The sequence below is a fragment of the Euprymna scolopes genome, chromosome 7 (genome assembly GCF_053919585.1).
Source record: "Euprymna scolopes isolate OS-2025 chromosome 7, ASM5391958v1, whole genome shotgun sequence".
Taxonomy (NCBI): Eukaryota; Metazoa; Mollusca; class Cephalopoda; order Sepiida; family Sepiolidae; genus Euprymna; species Euprymna scolopes.
The window spans coordinates 13,992,960-14,017,574 of record NC_136488.1 but is presented as its reverse complement, the minus strand read 5'-3'; the positions used below and the strand labels follow the sequence as shown (position 1 = coordinate 14,017,574).

At 32.7% G+C, this 24,615-nt stretch overlaps 1 protein-coding gene and 1 long non-coding RNA gene across 9 annotated transcripts in view; one reads left to right on the top strand and one right to left on the bottom strand.

Moving 5' to 3' along the window:
- Positions 1 to 1,913: 1,913 nt before the first annotated feature.
- LOC145279609 (uncharacterized) overlaps positions 1,914 to 24,615 on the bottom strand; it is a 72,533-nt gene continuing 49,831 nt past the window's right edge. For 2 of the 3 annotated variants that reach the window (XR_013868412.1, XR_013868413.1), the window contains exon 2: positions 1,914 to 2,424. This is a non-coding gene — a long non-coding RNA (uncharacterized LOC145279609). The remainder of the gene's footprint in view (positions 2,425 to 24,615) is intronic. The other variant, XR_013868414.1, reaches the window with a different exon arrangement.
- LOC145279608 (adenylyl cyclase-associated protein 1-like) overlaps positions 8,283 to 24,615 on the top strand; it is a 169,397-nt gene continuing 153,064 nt past the window's right edge. The window contains exon 1 of one of the 6 annotated variants that reach the window (XM_080130789.1): positions 8,283 to 8,425. Coding sequence is in view for 2 of the 6 variants with exons in the window: in XM_080130788.1 (XP_079986914.1) it covers positions 12,432 to 12,448 (17 nt within the window). In the remaining 4 variants the exon portion in view is untranslated. Of the gene's footprint in view, positions 8,426 to 10,898; positions 11,004 to 12,384; positions 12,449 to 16,191; positions 16,419 to 20,198; positions 20,424 to 24,615 lie in introns of those variants that run through there. The other 5 variants (XM_080130795.1, XM_080130792.1, XM_080130788.1 and 2 more) reach the window with 5 other exon arrangements.

The following is a 24,615-nucleotide window of genomic DNA, read 5'->3' as shown; positions in this document are numbered from 1 at the left end:
CACTAGTGTTTCATCCTTTTGGGAATCATCAGTGCAGGCTTCATTAGCAAGGATCCGAACCATTCGGCTACCAACAACCGCGAAAGATACAGTTGAAATTAAATATTTATTCTTTTTAAATGCTTTTAACATCAGTCGGAGTGATCTAGTCATTATATAATGATCTACACATATATATACATACATACATATATATATATATATATATATGTATATATATATATATATATAAATTGAGAGAAATATTTCAAGGGTTACTTTGCTGGAGAAGCGTTGAATAAGAAATAGGGTGATCATTGCTTTGTAGTGACCGCTATATACGACTGGAACAAATCTTTGGCTAAGACATTTCATAACAATCACCGTTTTTAACATGCACATGTATGAAGTATGGACAAGCTTACAACGTCATAATTTGCCCATCTGCACACATGCTATGAAAGAACTATGTTACATTTTGCACACAGTGACACAACAAATAATTTGGAATGTTCTTGAACACATGTATATAAGCTTTTAACCACGAAAATCAAACCAGTTTCTCTTCAGATTTTTCCAGCTCGATTTGCATCTAAGAGACTCTATCCATGCAGGACATTAAATTATGCAACAAGACTTTCCACGCGTTATGCCTCTTAAATTCTCAACATGAAAAAATATATGTAATGAGATTTATTCTTTTTGGTAACCCTGTTATTTCGAACAGCTGTTTTCATATGTACTGAACACACATACACATCACTTAAGTAATTAATCATTTTCTTTTCCCTCCAGAAAATAACCACATGCGTCCCTTCGTTCATGAAAATGTGTAATTATAAACGTTTTGCCTTTTCTACAGGACACTTATTAGCAAAGACTGTCTAATGAACATTTGTGGCAAAATCCCTTAACGTTAAAATGATTTGAATTACTGTTTCTTAAACATGTTAATAAATGTTATTTTATCCCAGTACAGCAATCTTGAGTCTTTTGTCGAATGTCATTATTTTTCCAAAATTTTTCATGCCTTTTTAATTTATATAAATGTGGATGTGACTTGGTAGAGCCCTTCTGTGAATCGGAGATCTCGTTTAATTTATCTGTAACAGTCCTAGTGATATTTTTCCACTTTCAACTTATAGATATCCCTGCACCTGCAATCTTGATCTCTAAAGACGACAAATTCAGATTAGGAATTAGTGAATACCGACTCACACCCCAACAGCCTACACTGTGTTTGCAGCCTGAAGGCAATGTTTAGATCATTTGAAGGATGAGTCAACGAAAAGTCCAAGATCTTTTCTCATTCACTTACTTGACCGATAACCATAGTTGTTTCACTGCTGAAAAGTAAGAGCCAAATCTGAAGGAGAACCCACTGTGGTGTGGTTGCATTTATTGATTTTGGAGTATAAGTCTCATTCCATTTCAAGACCTGTTGATTTGAGATTGTAAGTCATACTTCTACAATCTACTAATTTGACATAGGAGCACATTTCTGCCATATTGTTGATATAAAGTAGAAAGTGAATAGAATCCAGCATGTAGTCTTGGTGAACACCACTGCAAACATCCGTCTCAGATGATAGACTACCATTTGTTATTTGTTATTCCACATTTTATTTATCATGTAAAAGAAAACCGTTTATTTACACAATGACAAAAAAGCCTACATTTTTTTCTTTAGTTAAAGCAAAATCATCTACATAAATAAAACAGTAGATGTATGTATATGTGTCTGTCTGGAGGCCATAGTGTAGCATAGTTTATATAGAAGTAAGAAGTGATTGACAGAATCAAAGACTTTGGAAAAGTTCAGAAAGACAATCTCAGTAGTAACTTCGTCATCCATTCTGCTTGTAACTTGTTCTTTCGTGTAAAGGGTAATAAAAAATAAAAATAAATAAATTAAAATAAATAAAGTCAATCCATACAAAAATATATAGATTTTTATTAATAACTTGTTAGGAGAACCAAAAATAAAGAGTTCATAGAGAATGAGAAAACAATGATCATATCATGCACTCATAATTACTTACAGTAACCAAAATACCACATTCACTCAATGAACTTCTCTACTTAAAAAAGTTATCTCTAACGTTTTATAATTTAAATATGATTATTTACAGTTTCATTGATCAGTGTTCATGAGAGTGACCTGGCAAGACACTCATGTTCTGAGAATACTATTTCTGAAATGAGCCCTGGCAAAGAAGCTTGTGTTTGGGCATAAGGTTAAGGCCACCTTTCTTAGAATGAGTTTCAGCTTGGAGGTTGAACATGGGAGTAAACCAAAGGTAAACATGTGGTTTTTCACATAATTTTGAATAGCGTTCAAGGACTTTTGTTGATCTCAGTGACGTTTTTCAGTCTTGGTTGTGTAAGGATGCTAGATTCAGCTTTGGATCTTCTTGAAGGGCTGCTTTGAAAGTTGAGGCAGATCTGTAAGGGAAAAAGAATGACAAAGTTTATACATAGAAAATATATTAATTTTTATCAACCAAAACTTAAAAGTTAATAATAACAATTCTGAATATTTTAAAACGTTCCAAGTGAAGAAGAAATAGTTTAGATTGTACAAAGAAGTTAAGCAACATGTTTATTTGTTACCTTTGTGCAGTAGGCAATGTGTGTGTATATATATGCATTTGTTTTTTTAAGTGTAAGTGTATATGCATGAATTTCTGTATAAATGAGTTTAATAAAAAGTGTGTATATGCTGTGTGTTCAGTAGTTTGTGAATGTTTCTTGCTGCATGTGCTCTTTGGGTTCGGCCAATAATTCATGGGTGCATTTAGGGACATGCTCCATACATTATCTTTGAAAATGAAATACAAAAAAAGAGAGTACACTGATTTGTCTATGCTTTTCCATTACACACAAGATATTGCAGCATGTAGAGGTGAATATTTCTGTGTTTCGGATTGGCTGAAAGAAACTTCTGATTAAGCTGTTGTCCAAGCGAGAGTCGAAACTTATAAACAACACTGCAGGCTGCTCCTGCTGCTTCCATAGACGCATCTTATTTAAATGCATGTCTAAGTTGTGTGATCATACAAAGTAATTTGAAGCAGTGATCAAAAGATGTGGAGAGACTCCAAGGAGCATTACTTGTTCTTGCTAGTGAAAACTTTGTGAGTCATCATCATCAGCATCATAAGCAGCAGCATCATCATAAGCATCATCATCATCATAAGCAGCATATTTAGTTTAACATTCCTTTTACATGCTGACATGTGTGTGTGTGTTTTTATTGCATTTTCACCCAAAACAAGGCACAGTGCCACTTTGATGTAGGGGGCTAATATTTGGGACATAATTTGCAGGGATGCTATGTAGGAAGCTGAGCAGCTAAACGTCTGTTAACATTACACTTGAACTTCTGCATGTCAGTACAGTAAGGGAAGCAGGAACCAGGAAGGGAATTCCAAAGTCTAGCAGTTCTGGCGAAGAAACTCTTAGAGTAGAAGGCTTTCTTACATCTGGGGATCTTTATTGTGTAGGGGTGGGAATTTTGCTGCTTGTCGAGTATTTACGTCAAGGTGGTACGAGGGCTTATAGTTCGTCAGAGCACCTACTATTAAAATACTTGTAAAACAGGAAGAGGGATACAACATTTCATCGATGGGACAGAGGTTGAAGCCTAGTTGACAGTGTGGGACCTATTAGATTGGCGACTATCTTTTGAACTCTGTCTAAGAGTGCAGATGCACCAGCTCAAATGTGACAACAATACTTCATACATGGACAAATGGTGGCCTTGTAGAGGTGCAGGATACTCTCAGGCATAAGTAACTTTCTAGCATGGTAGAGAAAGCCCACCTTCTTTGCAGCAACCTTGGCAATGTTCTCGATGTATCTGTTCCAACTCATGTTCCCTGTAAATGCTAAGCCAAGGAATTTGAGCAAAGTACTTTCAGGTAATGTATTATTATCCATGGCTATTAATGGTTGAGAAGCTTTCTTGTAGTTATTAAAGGGAAGAAACTTAGTCTTTGCAGCAATGAATGTAATCATCTATTTTGTCCTCGTTCCACTACAGACTGGATGTCTTGGGAAGATTTATGAATTCACTTCCGAATTAATCTATCTCCACCCCGGTCTTTATTCATTTCTCTGCACAAGGATAATTACAGATGTTTAAAGTTCATGGATTAATCCCCGAAGGTGATTGAGAGAATAATTTGACAACAATTAAGGAGTCAGATAAGCAGAGATGAAATGCAGTTGACTTTTATGCTCGGGTGTAATACGAATTGTTCTACATGATGGTGTTCCTGTTTTCATTTTTCATCCCAGACAGCATTCTTTCCCACAATCATTCTGACAGATTTACCTCTCTATTGAGTTTCTTGGACACAATACAGATTAATAAACCAGACCCAAAGAAGGGTTTCAAATGTAATTGGTCCCACACTATTGGCCAAGCTCCAAACTCTGTCCAATCACATCAATGCTGTGTACCTGCCTCTATTTTACAAGTACTTTAATGGATTGTGTTTTGATGAACTTATAGCATTTGTGACCCCTTGATGTGCATATTCCCATATGACAAGCAGCAAAGTCTCACCTCTTCACTGTTGAGATTCCTAGATTCTGAAAGCCTTCTACTCTAATAGTTTAATCCCTCAAACTGCTCGACTTTAGAATATCCTTCCTGTTTCCTAAGTGTACTAATCTGCAGAAGTTTAAATGTAACGTGAACAGACATCTTACTGTTCAACTTTACAAATGGTTGCTCCTTACATTCAAGTAACGATATGCCTTGTTTGGGGTGATAATAATAATAATAATAAATTTTCTCTCAAAAAATTAAAACTTCTCTCCAAATCTCCAATTTAAACTACACAGCTTGAAATGCAACCAATTTTCTTTTTAAATAATTTTCTTAATTGAAGCAAGCTTTTTAAAAACTGTTTTTGCTAACATTAATCTCATCACAATCTAATATTACAACACTTTCCATAACAACATTTGTGAACACCTTTTGGTCCGTTTTTACCCTTCCCCCAATTTCCTTCTTATAAACTTCACATCATTTGCAAATGCCAAGACAGAACACGTAATGCATTTCCTACTACGAGGACAATAGATATCTTTGGCCTCGTCTGTAATAACTCTGCGCTTTCAAATAAAGTTTCATCTCCTTCCATTGATATTCCATAATTATAGTCTTTTCTTTTCTTTTTTTCTGCTTTTATGAAAATCACCCACACAAAACATGAAGCCACTTCATGTAAGGAGCTAACAAGAATAAAAAGATGATTGTTGCAAGGGATGTTGGCCTTTTTTCTGATTAACAATTTAATTTATAGCTTGTGAGAAAGACATCAGTTTTAGTTGGTGTTTGACCACATGTGCATGGGGTTGTCCACACACATTGCTAATAACCAGGCCAAGAATTCACTCACTGGCATGTCACTCTATCTAATGTCACCTCTTGAAAAGTGGTTCAACCAGTCCTACTTCTTTAAGGGAGTGGTGGTTATGGTGGTGAGAAGGTCAGTTCGCCCCTCCTCAATCTCAACATTATCAGTAAATTCTATTCAATCAAGGACAAGAGTGGAAGAGCGAGGGGGAGGGGTTATTCTTAGTCAAGTGGAGAGAGGGAATTTCATCACTCTCCTCCCACTTCTTCTTCTTTCTGGACAAGGATTATGGATCTGTCTCTTTGATCTTGAGAGCCTTCCTTGTTCTTCTAGAACTAAAGGTTTCTCCTTTCATACTCATTCTTTATGTAATGGATCCCCTTATGACCGATTCACACACCGAAACTCCCTCTTTGCTAACACTATATTTAGCCAGTGGAGCTATTATTTTTTTACTTTCATTCACTTAAACAAGACATATTGTGACTAAAATGGAAAGATTATTCAATTAAGGATTTATAGGGGACATTTTAAGTGGGGAGTTGTGCAGCAAGATCTTTGTTTTTTTAGGTCAATTTAAATTTTTGCATGTTGGTACAGTTGGGGAGCAGGGAGAGAATTCCAAAGGCAAGCAGTTCAAGAAAAGAAGCTATTAGAATTGAACATTTTTCAACATCTGGGAATGAAGAGGTGTAATTTTGCTGCAAATCAGATCTATCAAGGATATTTACATTGAGAGAGCCCAAGAACAATAGGCTCATCAGAGCCCATTCCTATGGAACTACTTGACCCTTTCCACTTCTTTTCCTACAGCTATCTTTCCCTCACAGAAATTGGCTATTCTGGGTAGTAATTTTATGATCTCTGTTGACCACTGCTGCAAACTTTTACTGGTCCAATATCCTGGGTGTTCCTCAAAGCCTCCCACTTACAATGTTGTGGGAGTCAAATCATTTTTTTATTTATTTAAATCAGAAACATCTCATTTAGATAAGTAAATTGCATCCTCTGTTTATTTAGTAAATCTTTGGCCAGGATTAGCTCACTTACTAGGTCATGGGGCATATATAATGTTATGGGTAAACTAATCTACACATTTCAGCAATAATGGACTTACCTACAGACAAAAAATACAGTTACGACTAAACATTGTGGCAGTTATTGGTGGCAGTCATGGCCCCAGAATCATGACACATACTTTTATAACAAACTTTTGTTAATACACTTTTTATTAAGTATATTACTGTGTTTCTTTTAATTATTATGGACCTGCTAGGTCACAGGAGAATCCCTGTCAGTGGCAGTAATGAATGTTTTGATTCATCTGATGAAAGTTAATTTTTACTGTTTACTAGCAGGGGCGTTTGCCTTTGCTTGGTAAAATACACTTAAATATATTTTAATTCATGTAGATTTCGTATTTATTATTACAGAGCCAACTTTCGATTGAATATTATATTGTACCTAATATATAGTAGTAATTTTAAAAGTTAAAAAATAAATGACTTGGGTTCTATCAGCAAAATAAAAACATTTAGTACTCCAACCATATCACCTACCGATTTAGCTATTGAGAGATAGGTAAGAAAGATTTAATATTAAACGACCCGAAGAAATAAATTGGATTTGAGCATATGCAGAAAGAAATAAAACCATGTCGGCCAATTGGAATTAACATTTCACATTTCAACTTGCCGATATATGCGTGTATGTGTTATTGATCCATCCAAACAAAGATTTTACTTGTTATAAACCGTTCTTTATGTATGATTACTATTTCCTGTTAATTTCAATGTCATACGACCAGTAGTTTAAGAGATGCTCAGTCAAATATTTACACACAGACAGACACATGCAAATACATACATCTACTGTTTTATTTATATAGATGATTTTATTTATATAGATGATTTTGCTTTAATTAAAGAATAAAATGTAGGCTTTTTTTGTCACTGTGTAAATAAATGGTTTTCTTTTCCAAGATAAATAAAATGTAGAATAAATAATAAAATCATGTGTGGATCCATTGGCCAACAAACATGGATGTTTAGTCAATGAAAAATACTGTGTTAATCAGAAATATTCATGAACATTTTATGTTGTCCTATTGTTGTAAACCTTCCATTTTAAACATATATAAAATATCTCTTTTGTGAATATATGTCTTCTTAACTCATTATTTTGTTTTGTTTATTGTATGACAATATCTCTCGTTTTCCTCACATTTGATTATAAAAAACCTGCAAATCTTTTTCACTTAAATTATTTCTATGAATCCAGCTCATCTCAAAAATACTTTTCCCATTACAAATCACCATAAACTATAACTCCAAAATTGGCGTGGACAATCCCTAAAAGCTAATCCATTCTCAAAGAGAAAAGGCAAAATCCAAGGAGAACAAACTTCTTAGAAATGCATAGGACTAGCAACAAACCACACTCATCAGAATTTATTTTTCAGAAATAACTTAGACTCTGTTGATTTGAGTGCCGAAGAAAAAAGTTTGAAGGTGTGAAGTGAAATTTTCTGTTACTTCACTGTTGAGTTTGAATGAATCGAACTGAGTATTGTAATGAACCAAACAGAAAACTAAGGTGAAGGACATGCCAATTAAGAGTATCAAGTTTTCTAATTAGGGAGTGGTCATGATGAACAGCCAACAACATGATTACCACTCGTCTATTATCGTTAGAAAATAAAGAAAAGAGAATTTGAAAGTTTATAAAATATTTGCAAAAGATTTAAATTCTAATTTCAGATTTTAAAAATTTGTTTATTTTATTGTCATTAAAAAAATGAGTGTTCAATTTTGTAAACAGATATACATCTTTTCAACTAATCAATTTAAAACATTATTTCAACGATTATTTATTTAACATTTAATTTTAAAAATCTATTCAGAATAGATTTTTAAAATTAAATTTCCAATCAGTTGATAGTGTGGCTAAAAAAAAAATGTCCCACTTCCCACAATTCGTTATAAACGGAAGTAGCAGTAGACAAGTTCCGGTCTCCTGCCACACCCTCTAGCGTGAGCAACAAACGACCGGCGAATTGACTCAGTACTTAATGCGTAAGTTCTCCTACGAGATCTATATATTTTATATTCATTCTATTTTTTTTTTTATTACCCATAAACATATTTAAAAGAAACAAAAGCTCACTTTATCGCTATTTTTTTTCCTTATTTGTAGAATGTCCGTTTTCTTAGTAAAATACAATTCTCGTGTCCATCCGTTTTCTCCTCTTGTCATTCCAGCCAGCTGACTGGGACGAAAACCTTCATTAAAAAAATCTGTTCCATAAATTGTCAATTTTAGTTAATTAAAATGTTTTGATTTTATTACTTTGGTTTTCGTTTCGATTGTTTATAATAAACCATTTGTGGTTGGAGCTGTAAAAAAGTTTTGGATTGAAGTACGTGTATATTAAAAATGACAAACAAATTTATGATGTATATAAAAACGCCAATTTTATTTGTTATTATAGAACTTTTTTTTTTTTTTTTAGTTTCACAAACATAATTCATTAATATTCACTTTTGAGTTTCTACGAGCATTTTTTTCCTCTTAAAAAATCTTTAACCAAGAATCTAGATTTTGATTTTAATTCATTTTTGAATTAAAAAAAAAAAAAAATCTTAGACCTTATATAGCTTACTTGCTTTAAGCATTACTAAGTTCTGTTTGTGTATTTAACATTTTTTTAAAGGCATCTATTGAAGCAAATTGTTTTATAATGGCCTCATACCATAATAAAAGCCAATTATATTTGTATATACATCTGCTTGCCTTTCAGTACGGAAAAGTTAGCCAGTAAACACGTGCCTTTTTTCTACCCCCCCCCCGTCAAAATCATTTCAACTGGTGAGGGGAAGCGAGAAAGCAAATAGTAAATCACTTACTCCTTAGTCCTTCGCTAGGTGTATCAGAATTTTTTGTAGGAGCTTTTGACACCCCTAACACGAAACTGCAAATAAAATATAAAAAAACTCGTAATTTCTCTTTTAAAGGTGGGTTGTTTATTTTCTTTATGGATTATACTTCCAAAATAAACTATTAAATTTGTATAAAAAGTAATAGAAATATTTTTTTAAAAACAGTAATGAAATTAATTGAATGTTACGAGTTCAGTATTTTTCAATTTTTAAACTTTAAAAATCTATCAAAATTTTTCTATCGATTCTATTTTTACGATATTTTCAGGGTCAATGTGAAATTTTATGCTCTTTCCAATAAATTGAATATAATATTTTAGACAAACGTTTTTTTTTAATTCACAAATTGAAGATAAAAGATCAATAAATAATATATTCAAATTTAAAACAAAAAAGTAGTGATTTTTAGAAATTTACCTGTAAAGTCCGAAGTTTAAAACCTTTTTTTTTTTTAAACCTTGATCCTTGCTCCTTTAATTGAAAAAAAAAATTAGGGCTTGAATTACATTTTTCGAGGAGTTATAAGCTTCGAAAATAGCGGGTGGAATTATTCAATAGTTTTCACGAAATTTCTGACACCCTTCCTTCGCCTGATGAAATGAAATTCTCGGTGCTAGTGCACTTACTGATCTGCGCTATTTTTTAAAATCGTATTTCCACGTTTAATTAAAGTTTTGTTTTTATTCAATTGTAAGGTTAAAGTACAGAATAGGTACAAAACACCCTCCCCTCCCCATGTTAAGAATGGCTTTTTAAATAATAACACTATTATTTCAGCACGGCGGGGATCACTCTTAAGTAACATATCTAGATAAATAGCAAAATGGGAACACTGGCGAAGCATAATTTATTATATTCATATATACGTATAAGGCGTGTGTGTGTGAATTTTGTAAATTATCACTTTCATATTGGAACAATAATATTAGCAACAATCACATCCTCTGAATAAAGTACATGAGAAAATTCTATAATTTGTTAGTTGTATAATTTCTGTTAATTCTTGAATATTTCAATTAACAACCATTTTTGTTTTCATAAAGTTTTAGCTTTTTTTTCTTTTTTTTTTTTAATCTTAAAGAAAAAAATGAGATCAAACAAATCAAAGTACATAAACAAACTATTTGTTTTGAGCCGGTATTTATCTTCGAAAACGTTTTTCGGTATTTATGCAGAATACGGGCCGTGCCGAAATAATACCGTTATTTAGAAAGTCATTTTTAATATGAGTAAACGAGAACTTTTTTTTTTTTTTTTTTTTTTCAACTATTTTGTACTTCCACCTAACAATCTAATAAACCAAAGATATTGTAACACTCGAAAATCCTATCAAAAAAAAAACAAAAACAAAAAAACCCCCAAAAAACTGAAAATAATAATAATGCAGTTCGTAAACTGCAGAAGTACCCGTTTTTCTTTTCAACTCTTAATGGCTGCCGCAGTGCCGCACTGTTTTATTTTGACAATTTAACCCGGAAGAATTTATTTGCGGAGATTTTTTTTTTCTTTCAATTTAATAAATTTTCATTCTATTAGGATAAATATTTAACATTAATTTGGTTGTCGGTAAAATTAATAAATAAAGCCTCCCCCCCCTCTCGCTATTGAACACTTTTCGGCTATTGTTAAATGTTGACAATAGTTTGTTTATTGCAGGAGAAAGGGACACGTTTTGTTTGTTTCCCTTGTCATCGTTGTTATTCGGCTGCAAAAGGTTCGATTTTTGATCCTTCTTTTTTGTTCTTTTGGATAAAAAAATATATAAAGTATACATTTTTTTTGCTTCTAATATTGGTAACTACATTTTATTATATATAAAAAAAGGATAAACCCATTGTCGCTTGAAATGAAAGGAGGCATGCCACTTTCTTTGTTAGATCTTATTGTTTTCTATATTAATAATAATAAAAAAAAAGTGTGCTAGTGCACTTACTGATCCGCGCTATTTTTTAAATCGTATTTCCAAGTTTAATTAAAGTTTTATGTTTTTTTTTTAATTCATTTGTAAGGTTGAAGTATAGAATATGCACAAAACACCCTCCCCATGTTAAGAATGGCTTTTTAAATAATAACGTTATTATTTACGTCCGGATCACTAAGTGTGCACTAGTACAAAAAAAAAAATGCATCTCTCGTGTATGTGTGCGTTTCTCGCATATAAGTGACTTTAGTATACATTGAATTCGTGTAAAAGGTGGACCTGAACGAGAATTACCCCCCCCCCGAACGACTTTCGAGATAAAGACCCCATGTTAAGAACGGCTTTCGGAATAAACACCCACAACTCCCATGTTAAGAACGGCTTTCGTTTTTTATTTTGTGGATTAATTGGATTATTATTGATTGGACACTACTATATCCATATATATTAGTATAGGTGGGTTGATTCTCGTTCAGGTTCACCAAAAATTTAAAATATTAGTATATTTGGATTTATTTTTTCTCACCCGGACAACGCCGAGTAAATAAGTTAGTAATTTATAAATTGTAATTGTCAATGGCCTAAACAATTCACAATTTAAGGATTGGTGCCAGAAAAAAAAATCTCGTAGGGGCGTTGTATGTTTATTTAACCTAAATCATCTTCTAAAGACACTATTTCAGGTTTTATTTGAAAATAATTGTTCTAAATTTAAATAAAAAAAAAAGTGGGTGTCCTAAGGTTGAGGATCAAGGGTCAGCTGTACTTTAAATTTCTATTTATTTTAGTTTTCATCGAATCTTTTTTTCTAATGAAAGCTAAAGATTCTTTGAACCAATTAGATCGAGGAAATTATGTAAAATATTTTATAATAAAAAAAAAAATAAAAATGACCATTTAAGGAATCGTGTTTGGAATCTATTTTAAAAGCTCAAAAACTAATCCGCTCGGTAAAATGTTTTATGCCTATCTACACGGTAAATCTGATTTTATTGTTTCTTATTGAATAAAAAAGTGATTTTATTTTCAAATATTTACACAATGTTTTAAAACAATAAGAAATCATCTGTGTGCTAAGACGTATATAACACTTATTATGGTGTTAGTTTTCGTTTGATTAACTATATTAACATGCAATGAGTCGAGTCGATTCCACCGGCAAATTCCTCGCATATTTTTCTAACTGTTCTCTTGATGATGATGATGCTAGCGTAGTTGCTGATGACGCTATTCAACCGGTACGTGGCTTCGACAAATACTACTATTTTTACGTTGTAGGGGATCCCCCTTTTTTTTTCTTTTTTTAAAAATATTTTATAAGTTAATTTTTAATTATGATATTGTTTCTTGATTTCAATTATGAATTGAAACAAACTGTTATAAAACCTATAATATTATAATATAAGAGCAGTGTGTGCACTGCAACTGCACCCTATGGCATGTTTAAGATTCTAATTTTTGTAAATAGCCTAAAATGTTTTCGGTAAAAAAAAAAAAAAAAAAAAAAAAAGATACAAAGCAAAAAGCTATTGTAAAGTGGAGTATTACTTTCGCATATAGATATAACAAATTAATCATCTACTTCCGGACCAAATAGCATTTGTAAGGACGTTAACAAATTTTTTTGTTTTTCTTTTTTCTCCTAAATCTTGGTCATTTTCTTTCTTTTTTTTTTTTTTCTTAGAAATCTAAGATAGGCGTAGGAGACTATACTAATTAATCTTGTAATGTAATATCCACCTTCTTCAGGTATAGAACCGAACACTTTATTTAATCCATGGGGATAGTATGCTCTCGTTCTGACAGCATGACGTGGTGTAATGGATAAAGTACTTGGTAAAGTTCAGTTACACTCTTCTGAAGGTTGAAGTTTCAATCCTCACTACGAGCGACACTCCAAATTGCTGATGGAACGACGGCATGCTACCGCTTTGGATTAAATAAAGTGTTCTGTTGAAAATTCTGTGCAGATTTCCGAGTTTGACAGAAAGATTCTTGTTTGACAAAATAAACTGAAGAAGGTCGGAGATTATATCGACTAAAACGTTGTGTAAATAACACTAAAGATGAGAGCAATAGTCTGAAGAATCAAAATTAGATGAAATAGTTCTATCAGCTTTGGAGACTGTCAGTCTTCCTTGACAAAGTGAAACAATTTAATGTCTTCCTTTTTAACAGCCTATGCCAAGCAGCCAATGAGGGTTGCAAACTTTTCGCCCCCAAATTAGTAAAATGTTTTCCTTAAATTGTTATGTCCTCCAATTAGAAAACCCTGAAATGATGAAACTTGTGTTGAAAGTTGTTTAGGAATAAATACTGAAATCCATGTCACTCTAAATAATTTTGGTGACTTGAGACAATAATTAACCTGTGATTAAAATAAAGTCTAAAATATCCAACTTTATTTATGCAATTCCCAAATTGTTATGCACAATTCAGTATTTTGAGAAGTTAGTCGTTAAAAAAAATCACTTTCTGCAAAGCTAGGGTCTTGATCATTGATGACTTCTTTGTAAAAACAACAAAAAAGGTTATGTAAGCAATTTGCAAACCCATTTTGAAAGTCATGTGACTTCAAAGCTAATTAGAGTAATTTCCTTCCTTTTGTTCTTTTAATTTCTTTTTAGTCTCATTACCTCATTTGACCAGACAGAACGAATGATTACTCTATGCTCGTGTATAAGCGGAAAAATGTTTAACACAAATAGCTTATTTTTTTGCTTTTTTGTTTTCCCCAAAATTTTGGCTTAACATGATGTGCTAAGTATAACAGAACACTTTTAGTACCAGGTTATGGTTGATGGAATAAGAACAATCTACACGCATGGATTAAACTAAATGGTTTCAGACTAAAATGATCTAGATGAGAATATGAATCTGAATAATCCAAATTATTGGTCAAGTTTAACTTCTGTCCCATCACCGCAATGTCACATCCTCGAACGAATTGTATGCCCTGACTAACACAAATTGTTGTGGCCAACTTTTACTGTCAAATAGATGGCATTTGTCATATTTAAGATGTCCATTTGAAGCGCATCGTTGAAGATGAGACTCAACCTCTTACATTTAAAAAAAATCATTTTTAAATCATCAATTGTGCAAACTTTCCAAGTTTTATAGTAAAAGACATCAAATATTGTAAATTAATGCATCAAGCTGTTACTTCATTTTTTTAGTCACTCAAATCAGTTTTCATATTCAATTTTCCAAACGTTTTTCCGAAAATGTGCAACGTAAAACATGAACGCTGATTGTCAAAATTCACAAGTTTTAACTGCATTTCACATGACTATTTTTCTAAATAAATTGATATTTGGAACTACATTAGTAATTGTTAATTTTATTTTCTTCATATTAATAAAACCATGAATGAATTCCATCTTAACAATGGAGTTTGGGTGTCTGTAATAGAAAGTGCATATTTTTCAAATATTATTTTTTATTAAAACTTGTATTGTTTTGATTGTTCGGACAATTATTCTTATCTTGGGTGTTATTGCCACAATGTTTCGGTTGTTGAGACCTACGACCTTCATCGGGTGTGAAATCCATGTATGTTTTTTTTGTTTTTTTTTCTAGCTAAGGAAACGTGGTTAGCTCTACATTGCAAGAAATCGAAGCTAACCCGTTTTCCTTAATTAGAAAAAAAACAAAAAAAAAAAACATGGATTTTACACCTGATGAAGGTTGTAGGTTTCAACGACCGAAACATTGTGCAGCTTTTAGTTTTTGTCCTGTGTGAAGGGTGAGAGGCTTGCTGAAGTTTTATTTTATTGCATCTGGCATCACAAATGCTTTGTTTATTAGTAGTATTTAATATTGAACTCTTAGACAATATGATCGGTATATCCTAGGTGTTCTTCATGCCGAATTTCTTTGCAATTCCTACAACTACATACCTTAATTCGTGTACGCAATGATGCTGGATTAAACGGAACTGAGAGAGAGAGATGACTAAATACCAATGTATTATGTAAGAAAAGAAATTGGAATCTTAGGAAGATCTCTATCATTCCATTAATTATAGGAGCAACTGAAATTCTTTTTCATAAGAATTTAATAACCACCTAGCAAATATACCCGGTGAACCAAGTGCAACATATCTCTTGGTTGGAGTGTATGAAGTGATAAGTGGATATCTGGTGTCCGCTAGGATGCTTCATCCCCAGCAAAGACAAAAATAAGAAAATTGAAGAAAAAAATTTTTTTTTTTAAATTCGACTTTCCTTTTAAAAAATAAAAAATATTTTTTCAATAAAATTTGATTAAAAATGTTTTTGGACAACTTATTTTGAGTTAATTTATTTTATTGTGGACTATTATTCTCATCTTTATTGGTTGTTGTTTCAATTCAATAATGAATTCCAATTAAAATAATATATATACCATTGGGTATGGACCCGATCATGGAAGATCAGATAATAAATAAACGTGGATTTATAAGATCAAAAAATCCAACCTTGATCGCCCTTCGGGGCCAGTAGCACAGTTGATAGAGATGTTGAATCTCTACCGTTCCAGATGATGATTGTCGGAAGATAGCGGTTTCAATCCTACCCAAAGCCGGCCAGAGGCTTACTTGGCCAAAAACGCGGTGAGACGACAACAACTACAGATGGCAGTGATTGCTGAGAATGCAGTTAGGAGATTCGAAGTTCCTATCTGTTGCGGTTAGCACCTGACGAAGGCCAGAGGAATAGTTGGCCGAAATGTCGTGAAACAACAACCAAAATGATGAGAATAATAGTCTATAATAAATAAATTAATAAATAAAACTCATCTCAATAATGAATTCCAATTAAAATAATTTATTTTGAGTTATCATCTTTAAATTTAAAGTGTTGATTCTAATTAGTAGAATCCAAAGTGATGATCAAATTTTATCACTTGTTTGATGTTTGTGTCATTTCTGTTTATGAATTCAACAGCCAATCAGTGTTTACTATTGTTGTTTTTTATGTTTTGTTTTTCTTTCTCAGTAAATTTATTGATGATGGTGAAGGGGGGGGGTGAGAGATGGTGCCTGTGTCACAAATGTTATTGTTTCATTGTATTAACATCTGTATGAAAACTGATAAGGATTGAGAGACCATCCTAACACTTAATGAACTTTCCATGAAACACACAGTACTTTTGCCTAACCCTTTTGAATAGTTTGTTTGAACTGACAGTATCATTGAGGAAATAGAAAATACATGAATCACTGTAAGTTTCATTTTTGCTGTCTTCTATACTTTAATGAGAAAAATCGATCCAATTGTTCTGTTATAGGAATTTTATCTGTTACAGAATCCGTATTCTCCTGGTTATAGTTTATTACTAGCAAGCCGCCCGACGTTGCCCGGTCATAAAATATGCATAAATATTATATTTTAATTAATGCAGATTTCTTATTTATTATTAATAGAAATACCGTAGGTATTAAACGTAATGTTGAATTCCTTTTAAAAAATTTAAGTAAAAATGGAAAGAAACTGAAACATACGAGTATGTTTTTTCTAAACAGTTCACTTCTTGTAAGTAGAAAAAAAATACTCGAGCTGAGATCAAAACCAAAAACCTTAAGACAGTCAAGTACGATAACCATTAGACTAGCTTGATACGATCTTTAAAAAGTGTTTTCAAACCTGTTTATTCTTAGCATAAGGAAGCTGTCATGTTTCATGAACATGCATGTGCAGTCATGAAACAAACAGATAAAAATCTGATGACCCTCCCAAGTTTCAATTTTGACTCATTAGCAACCCTTTTTTCTGGATGAAAACTGATTAAAGTTTTCCACATGTCTGAATACTCTATATACCAAATTTCAAGCCTGTAGATCAAAAATTAGTTGAGTATATAGGTTGAGAAGTGTCCTCACACACATTCTCACTTTTATAGATATATATATATATAGATTACTAGCAGAATCCTATAGAAATTCCACATTTGCTTATCTACCATATTTTCCTTTTTACTGCTAAATAAAACTGTCTTTCACAACAAGACCATTCTCTGTATGATATCTTGGTCAGTTTAGGAATAATTAATTTCAAAATACATAAAATCTTAATTCACTCAACAATACCAAATAGTCTGCAATTACTGTTTTGAATTTCATCTTTGACCATCCAAACTATTTCTTTTTTAAAAATGGGTGTAGAAGGTGATAACGTATGTACAAATGAAAGTACAAGCACAGTATTTTACTGATATTATATCGATAGCGTCTTATCTGTTGGTTTTCTTTTTACTTAGTTTCTTTTTATATACTAACGAGTCCTCACTTACCAAGGCTCAAAAGCAAGTCAAGGATAGCAAGATTGTCAGTTGAATGAGTAATACTATGAGCATGTTAGAAACAATGAGTGGAAAGGTCAACATTTAATTATTTAAGAGGACAGCTTGATAACTATATGGTGATAACATTAGACTTGGCTCATGTTGTAGTTAGCAGGGAAACAGTTCATTTTAAACAGATGGAAAGGTCTAGATTTGGGGTCTTTTGTTATTGCTTGCTGAGAAAGTTTGAATAAGTAAATATATTTTAGTATTGTACAGGTATATAAGTTTATTTTTATAATTTAAAATACTTTGAAAATATATATTAAAAGAGCATAAAAATGGTTAATCCTCTAAATGTTTATTTGCTGTATTTGTTTACATTTTGTAAATCAAATGATAACTAAATATTATCAAAGGGTTGAATGGCAAAAATCAATCCAGAATGGGGGTGGGGGGTAATAAATAGTCGGTGTTTTACTCATTAATATTAAAACTATATCTAGAAGATTGGAAGAAACTGATCAGAAGGCCAATATGAAAAATACTAGACTTTTATGTAGCCTAGTAGATACCAATGCAGACTATGGAATTGTCAAGAAGAGATCACTCCTTATGATATTTATTGTGCTTAATTATGTCCCAATCTCTTCCATATTTCCAAGAGAGCATTTGTTTTGAAATAAAAAGGGAGAATCTCTCCTAACTCTTCTTTTGAAAGCATTTAATTGCAAAATACATCTTAAAGATGCTTTGAAGTCTTCAATGATGTGATTTTGCATTTGTCAATATCAACCAAGCTTAACCTGAAATCTGGCCTTGGGGAAACAATTTCTTATCGCACTACTCTACAAAATTATGATTTGGGACTTTTGTCTCAAAGATGGTGGCAGAACTTGGAGAGAGAAAACACTGTGAGGTGATTCATAGTCCAGTATCTTCTTCATATTACCAGAAATTCTATCTGTAAATTCCTTATCACAGGGTCCTGGATATGACCTTAAACTATATCCAATGGTGAGGCCCCAGCTTGCGGGCTTTGGGGAGTGTGGAGCCACCCTTTAATTGCCATTGCTCCCAGGTCCACTCTGACCCGGGTCCCAACTATGGGTTAAATAGAAACCAATTTGAAAACAACAAATATATTCTATTAAAAAATCTTGCTTCAAAATCTTTGGATTCGGCATTAAATAACCCGAAAAGGGTTGATATGCCGTAAAACAAAAACAAATAACCAACGAATCCTTATCACAGTCCTGCATGCAATAATGTTTATTTATCAATGTTATTGTTAAAAGTGATTTGGCAAAGGTACAGAATAGTTGACATTTGACAACTATCCTCCTCCACAAAATGTATCATTTATTTAAAATGCATTAAAATGAAATTCTCAACCAAATCTGCCTAGTTTTAACGTGTGGAAACTATTTCTAAGATTTTTTTTATTTCATACATATTTTCTGTAAAATCTACTTTCTTGATAATGAAAGCTACAGTTTTGGTATTTTTCTTGGTTTACAAGTTCTTGAGTGTTAACTATTCTGTACCGTTACCAATGACTCTATATATTATTTTCCAACAAACTTTTAAATAAGGGTTAAAAAATAAAACTAAGATTTCTGGAGCAGTGTTGAAAATATTTCTATCTTAAAAAAAAAAAAATAGCAGATGAGGTTGTTCAAAGGTAGATAATGTCAGTTCTGCTCACAAAATTTGAATTGTAATTTAATTTCTCCATATTAATAAACAAGAAATATCTGCATTGAAAAATTTCTGTTAAACACTCCAAGTTTCCTAAAAACATCACCAACTTTGTCTCTATCAAAACAGATACATGTTTTTTTACATTTTTTTTTTATAATGTCTGCACTGGTGGTGTTGGTAATTTCCTTTCCGCTCTGCTCTGATTGTCATTTCCATAAACCAACTGTGTAAATTGCCATTTTTTTTTTCTTTTCGTTTTTTCTTTTTACTAGTCAATTCACAAGTTGACTATTGTGTCAAAGAAAGGGGACATTATTATTATTTAGATTTGAATCTATTCGCTTTTTGCTTCAAATTCTTCCCACATCGCTTTCAACTTTTGCGCACACACGTTCATAAGAACAAAATATAAGTAAACTTTGGCCTTCTTGTTCCGTTTTGAACTTGTGACCTTTTTCTTTTTTTTCTTTATAGAGGCCATTACATTTTGAGGTCATTTATTTAGCATTTGAAATCGTACAAGTCTACTTCACAAGAAATCCTCTACACCTTTGTAATAATTTGTCGAGAGCTTAGACATAATAAATCCTTTTATTGTGAATGTTTTCTATATTCTTTAGCTCGATGTTTTAAAAACAGTTTTATGCATTAACAAAGAAAACCGGTGTTGTCTGGGACAATGACTTAAAATTTGAAAGTGTGTAGACCCCCCCCCCCTTTTTTTTCTGTGGTTGCCAAAAAAAAATCTTTCACTGTTCGTTCTCTTTTGCAAGTATCCACGCGGAAGAACATCCCACATGGCAACTGGTAGTTTAGCTTAAATCTCTTTTCTTCTAATACGATCTATTCACCCAATCACAGCTTGGTATTTTTCAGACCCCCCCCCCCCTCATATCTTCTAACAGTACCACCCATCTCCTAGCAGAGTTACTAACTTTACTATGGTACTAGCAACAAGAAACAAACTCTAGCCAATGTTCATAACTATTTTTATTTCTTCTGTTATTTTACCTAAAGCTGGATGAGAGTGTAGATAATTCATCACTTTTCTCGACAAATCCTCATGAAAAATATAAACAAAATAAAGATCAAACGACTTTAATTAAAAGTCTGGTTTGCATCCACCATTATTACCAGTTGCAGATCAATGTATCAAGTATACAAATATGGACCTTTGAATTGGGTAAACCAAGTTAAAATCCAGCCACATCAATTATATTCACCCATGCTGCAATGACAAAGGTATGAACCTACCCCTATTTAAATCAAATATAAACTTGATACAGTTGATTAATTTTTAAAAAATAATTTTGTTTATAAGCTGAAAGCCAGTTTCTGGTGTTCCTATTTACAATGCCTCCCCACAGGACAGAGTTACTTAAAGTTACAGGGTCGTTTTTTAATGTGGAGAAAAAGAACAAAAATTAAAAATTGTCTCAGTTGTGAAGGATTTCTCCTCCACTAACAGAGAACAAGAAATTGAAGTGTAGCATCTAAAGAACAGATACTACACTTTGATCTTGACCCAAAGGCCAGGGAAATGTGTTTATCACCAGACAAGCTAGACAAACAAAACTGTTCTTGTGGTACTGCATAATTAAAGTATGATTCAAAATTAGATTAGAATTTCAAATTTGGTTTCCATGTAAAACAATGGATCCATAAATTTCCTCGATAAAATTGTCTCTGAGATGAGTATATTTGCTGATGATACCACACTTTATAACAGACATGAAGGGAAAATCAATGAACACACATCTATGAACATGGCTGAAACCTTAGAAGACCTCCAGTCTGTAGTGGAATGCGGACATAAATGGATGTTAACATTCAACGCTGCTAACACTACACTTCTTTCCTTTAACAATTACAAGAAACCTTCTCAGCCAATGATATCTATGGTAAATGATACATTACCTGAAAGCTCTTCATTCAAACTCCAAACTCCTTAACATTCACAGGCAACATTGATTGGAACAAATATGAGGATATTGCCAAGGCTGCAACGAAGAAGGTTGGCTCTCTCTACTGTGCTAAAAAGTTACTCCTGCCTGAGAGTATCCCGTACCACTGTTTGTCCATGTATGGAGTCTTGTTGCCACATCTTGGCTGGCGCATCTGTCATTAGTCTCTCACTCCTAGACAGGGTTCTAAAAAAAGAGTCACCAATCTAATAGGTCCTGCACTATCAACCAAACTCAAACCACTGTCCCATCGCCACAATATTGCATCCATGTGCTTGTTTTAAAAGTATTTTAATGGAAAGTGCTCCAAACTCCAACCACTTATGCCCCGTCAAAGTAAATACCCCAACTGACCCAATAAGCAGCAAATCCCAACCCTACACTGTGATGGTGGAAAGCCTTCTACTCAAATCGTTTCTTCCCTCGAACTGCTAGAATTCGTAATTTCCTTCCGGATCCCTGCTTCTCTGACATGCAGAAGTTCAAGTGTAATGTGAATAGATATCTCACTGCTCAACTCCCTACATAGTAGCCCCTTGCATAAAAATGGCACTGTCACTTGTTTGGGGTGAAAAAGCCAAAAAAAAAAAAAAAAAGAAAATGTCACCATGATATTCTTTTAATAATTGCTTTCTTATAAATGTTCTATAATTATTGCTTATTTTTGCTTAGCTTTATTCATTTGAAATTGGAAAAAAGTGTATAAGCAGGTTATAAATGCTGTGGGCGGGCGGGTATGAAATCTATCCTCTTTGAAATGTGGATAATGTGTATTTTCATGAAAACTATTATCTGCTTCTATTGTAGCCATTTGTTAGTAGATCAAGCGAATACCCTTTAATCACTGTCACTTAAGCCGCCTCCCCTCCCTCTTCTTGCACCAACCAGTAGTTTTTTTTTATTTATTTTTTTTATAGAGACTAACAAGTCAGTTTTAAGCACATTCTTCTTGTATATGTTGGTATTTGTATTATTACTGGCTTTATTTACCTTGTTATATCAAGATATGAAGATTAATGTTGAAGCAGTAATTAGCTGGCCTCATTCTGTCTCAAGAGACAATGGATACCTTCTGAAAAGGTACTTGCACGATGAGTTTATAGTGAAGCAAGGTTTGTGTAATCTACAACCTCATTTCTCCTGGCCTGATATTGCTTATGTTCAATAGCAAGGAGAAATCCCAGATGACTAGAAGACAATGCTAGGATAAGCGGAAAACTTGTGTTATTTAAAAGTTATTCTTTCAGACTAATTGCCCTACCAAGGTTTGAAAGTCTACTCTATTTCATAGCTGAGAGATAATTTCAATCTTTTTAAGACACCCTTTAATGGGAGTCTTAACTCGACATAATTAAAATTTTTCTAAGCCCATAATTAAGCTCAATTTTCATACAGTCTTCGTTATCACCATATGTTTTAGATTACGTCCAAGTATGTTGCTGTCGAATCTCCTTACTTTCCTGAAAAGATCTAAAAATTTTCAGTATTAAAAACTCCTTCTTGAAATGAAATTTAGTCCAGGGAGTTGAAAATTAATGAAGCCATAAAGACAAAAATGTGGCAGATATTCTAATTAATGGAATTATAATTCCATTAGTTAACAAGCAGCACACAGGACAATTTTTAGTGAAGCTCTTGTGGAAATTAGTAATTCTAATTTTATTATTACACCAGGTATAAAAAAACTCTTTATGCTAAGTTTGATATAGTTTTAAAGCTTATACGTGTTATTGTAGAAGCATGGTAATTACCCCCCCCCCCCGCTCGCCACCATCACACACCTGGCATCCCCAAAACTCTTCATACTAAATTTAGTACAATTCATCTCAGTACTTTTTGAGGCCCCAAGTATTTATTACATAGGTAGTTATAGTAGAATAAGCATTGGAATTTATTTCCTACAATATATTAATAGTCGAAAAAGTCATACAAGATTTGAATTCTTGCCCGTATGAATCTCATTTTTCTCTTTGTGCTTTTATTTGTTTATTCTCAGCTCCCTGGACTAAATTAACCATATATTTAAGAGTATTACCAGACAGTGTGTCGACTAAAAAGCAAAAAGATATAATTTTGATCTACTATGACTCACTCGACATCCAAGGAGTTTTCATGTTAAATTTTAAATTCTAGTAAATAGGTTTAAATCTTATAAAAGTTTGTTAGTAGCAGCAACAGTCCTAACATCCACCTCTATGACAAAAATATTTAATACCAAAGTTAGTGCAATTCTGTTAAATAGTTTTAGAGCCTATGTGATCAATAGACATATAAAAATTGTTCTATTATCATAATAGTTTCAAGTTTAAAGAGAAAATGTTAAACAATTTTTATTTATCACCTAATTCTATAAATTACAACTAAAGCTGACAAAATAAAATAAAAAAACAGACTTCAAATCTCAATAAAAAAAAGTGTCTTCAGAGTGAGATTTTTTAAATCCCAACTTTGACTTGGATCCTGAAACTTTCACTTCCGATTAAAATTAGTGAAATAATAAATGGTTTACATGTTGATTTTATGATTGGATGAATGCTGTGGAAAAAGTAAAAGTTTTATGGTGGATGTTACTAAAATGAAAGTGATTGTGGTGTTGGAAAGCTCTCCCAAAAACGAGGAAACTTCTTCTGCTCAGTTTGCAGAAAGGGAGTTTGATGCAACTTAATTTTTTGTGGTATTTTCATGCATTGGTTATGAACGAAGTGCAGTGGAATTGCTGGTAGGTTGAGAGATGGCATTCAGTTTGTGTACAAGAAGCGTAAGACAATGGAGATAGATTGGAATTCAAAAATAAACAAAATATATTTGGATGGTGAAGTTTAAAAGTGTGGCTTCAATTTTTAATTTGGTGTTGTTTTTTTTTTAACTTCACCATTGCTGAAAAGTTTAGCTTCAAGCATTTCTTAAAGTCTGGCAACCCTGTGGCACAACATAATGATAGTTATAATCACTTCATGTTCTGATCTTTACCTCCCACTTTTCTCCAGACACATTTTCAAAACCCGAAATTTTTTCACTTGGTCTCCCTCCAAAAAGAGGAAAGTTCCTCTACTTAGTTTGCGGAAAGGGAGTTTTGTACAACGCAGTGTTTTGTGGTACTTGTAAGCATTGGATACACGCCGAAATTCCTAGTAAGTTGAGAGATGATAACCAGTTTAGATGCAGAAAATGTGTGAAAGTAAAGAACTCATGTGGATAAAGTATATTTGGATGGTGATGTTATTGAAGATGTTGAGAAACTTAGTTACTTTGGTAATATCATTGAGCACCGGATGGAGCAGATACTAATGTGATTGCAAGAGTTAGTAGTGAGTGGAGTAAGTTCAAGGAACTTTTTCCATTATAAAGAGTGATGAAGGGAAGAGTCTGTGTGTATGTAGCGTGATGATGTATGGAAGTGGAAACTGGTCTGTGAAGGTTGAGGATATGCATTGCATGGAAAGAAATGATGGATGTGTAATGTGAGTTTT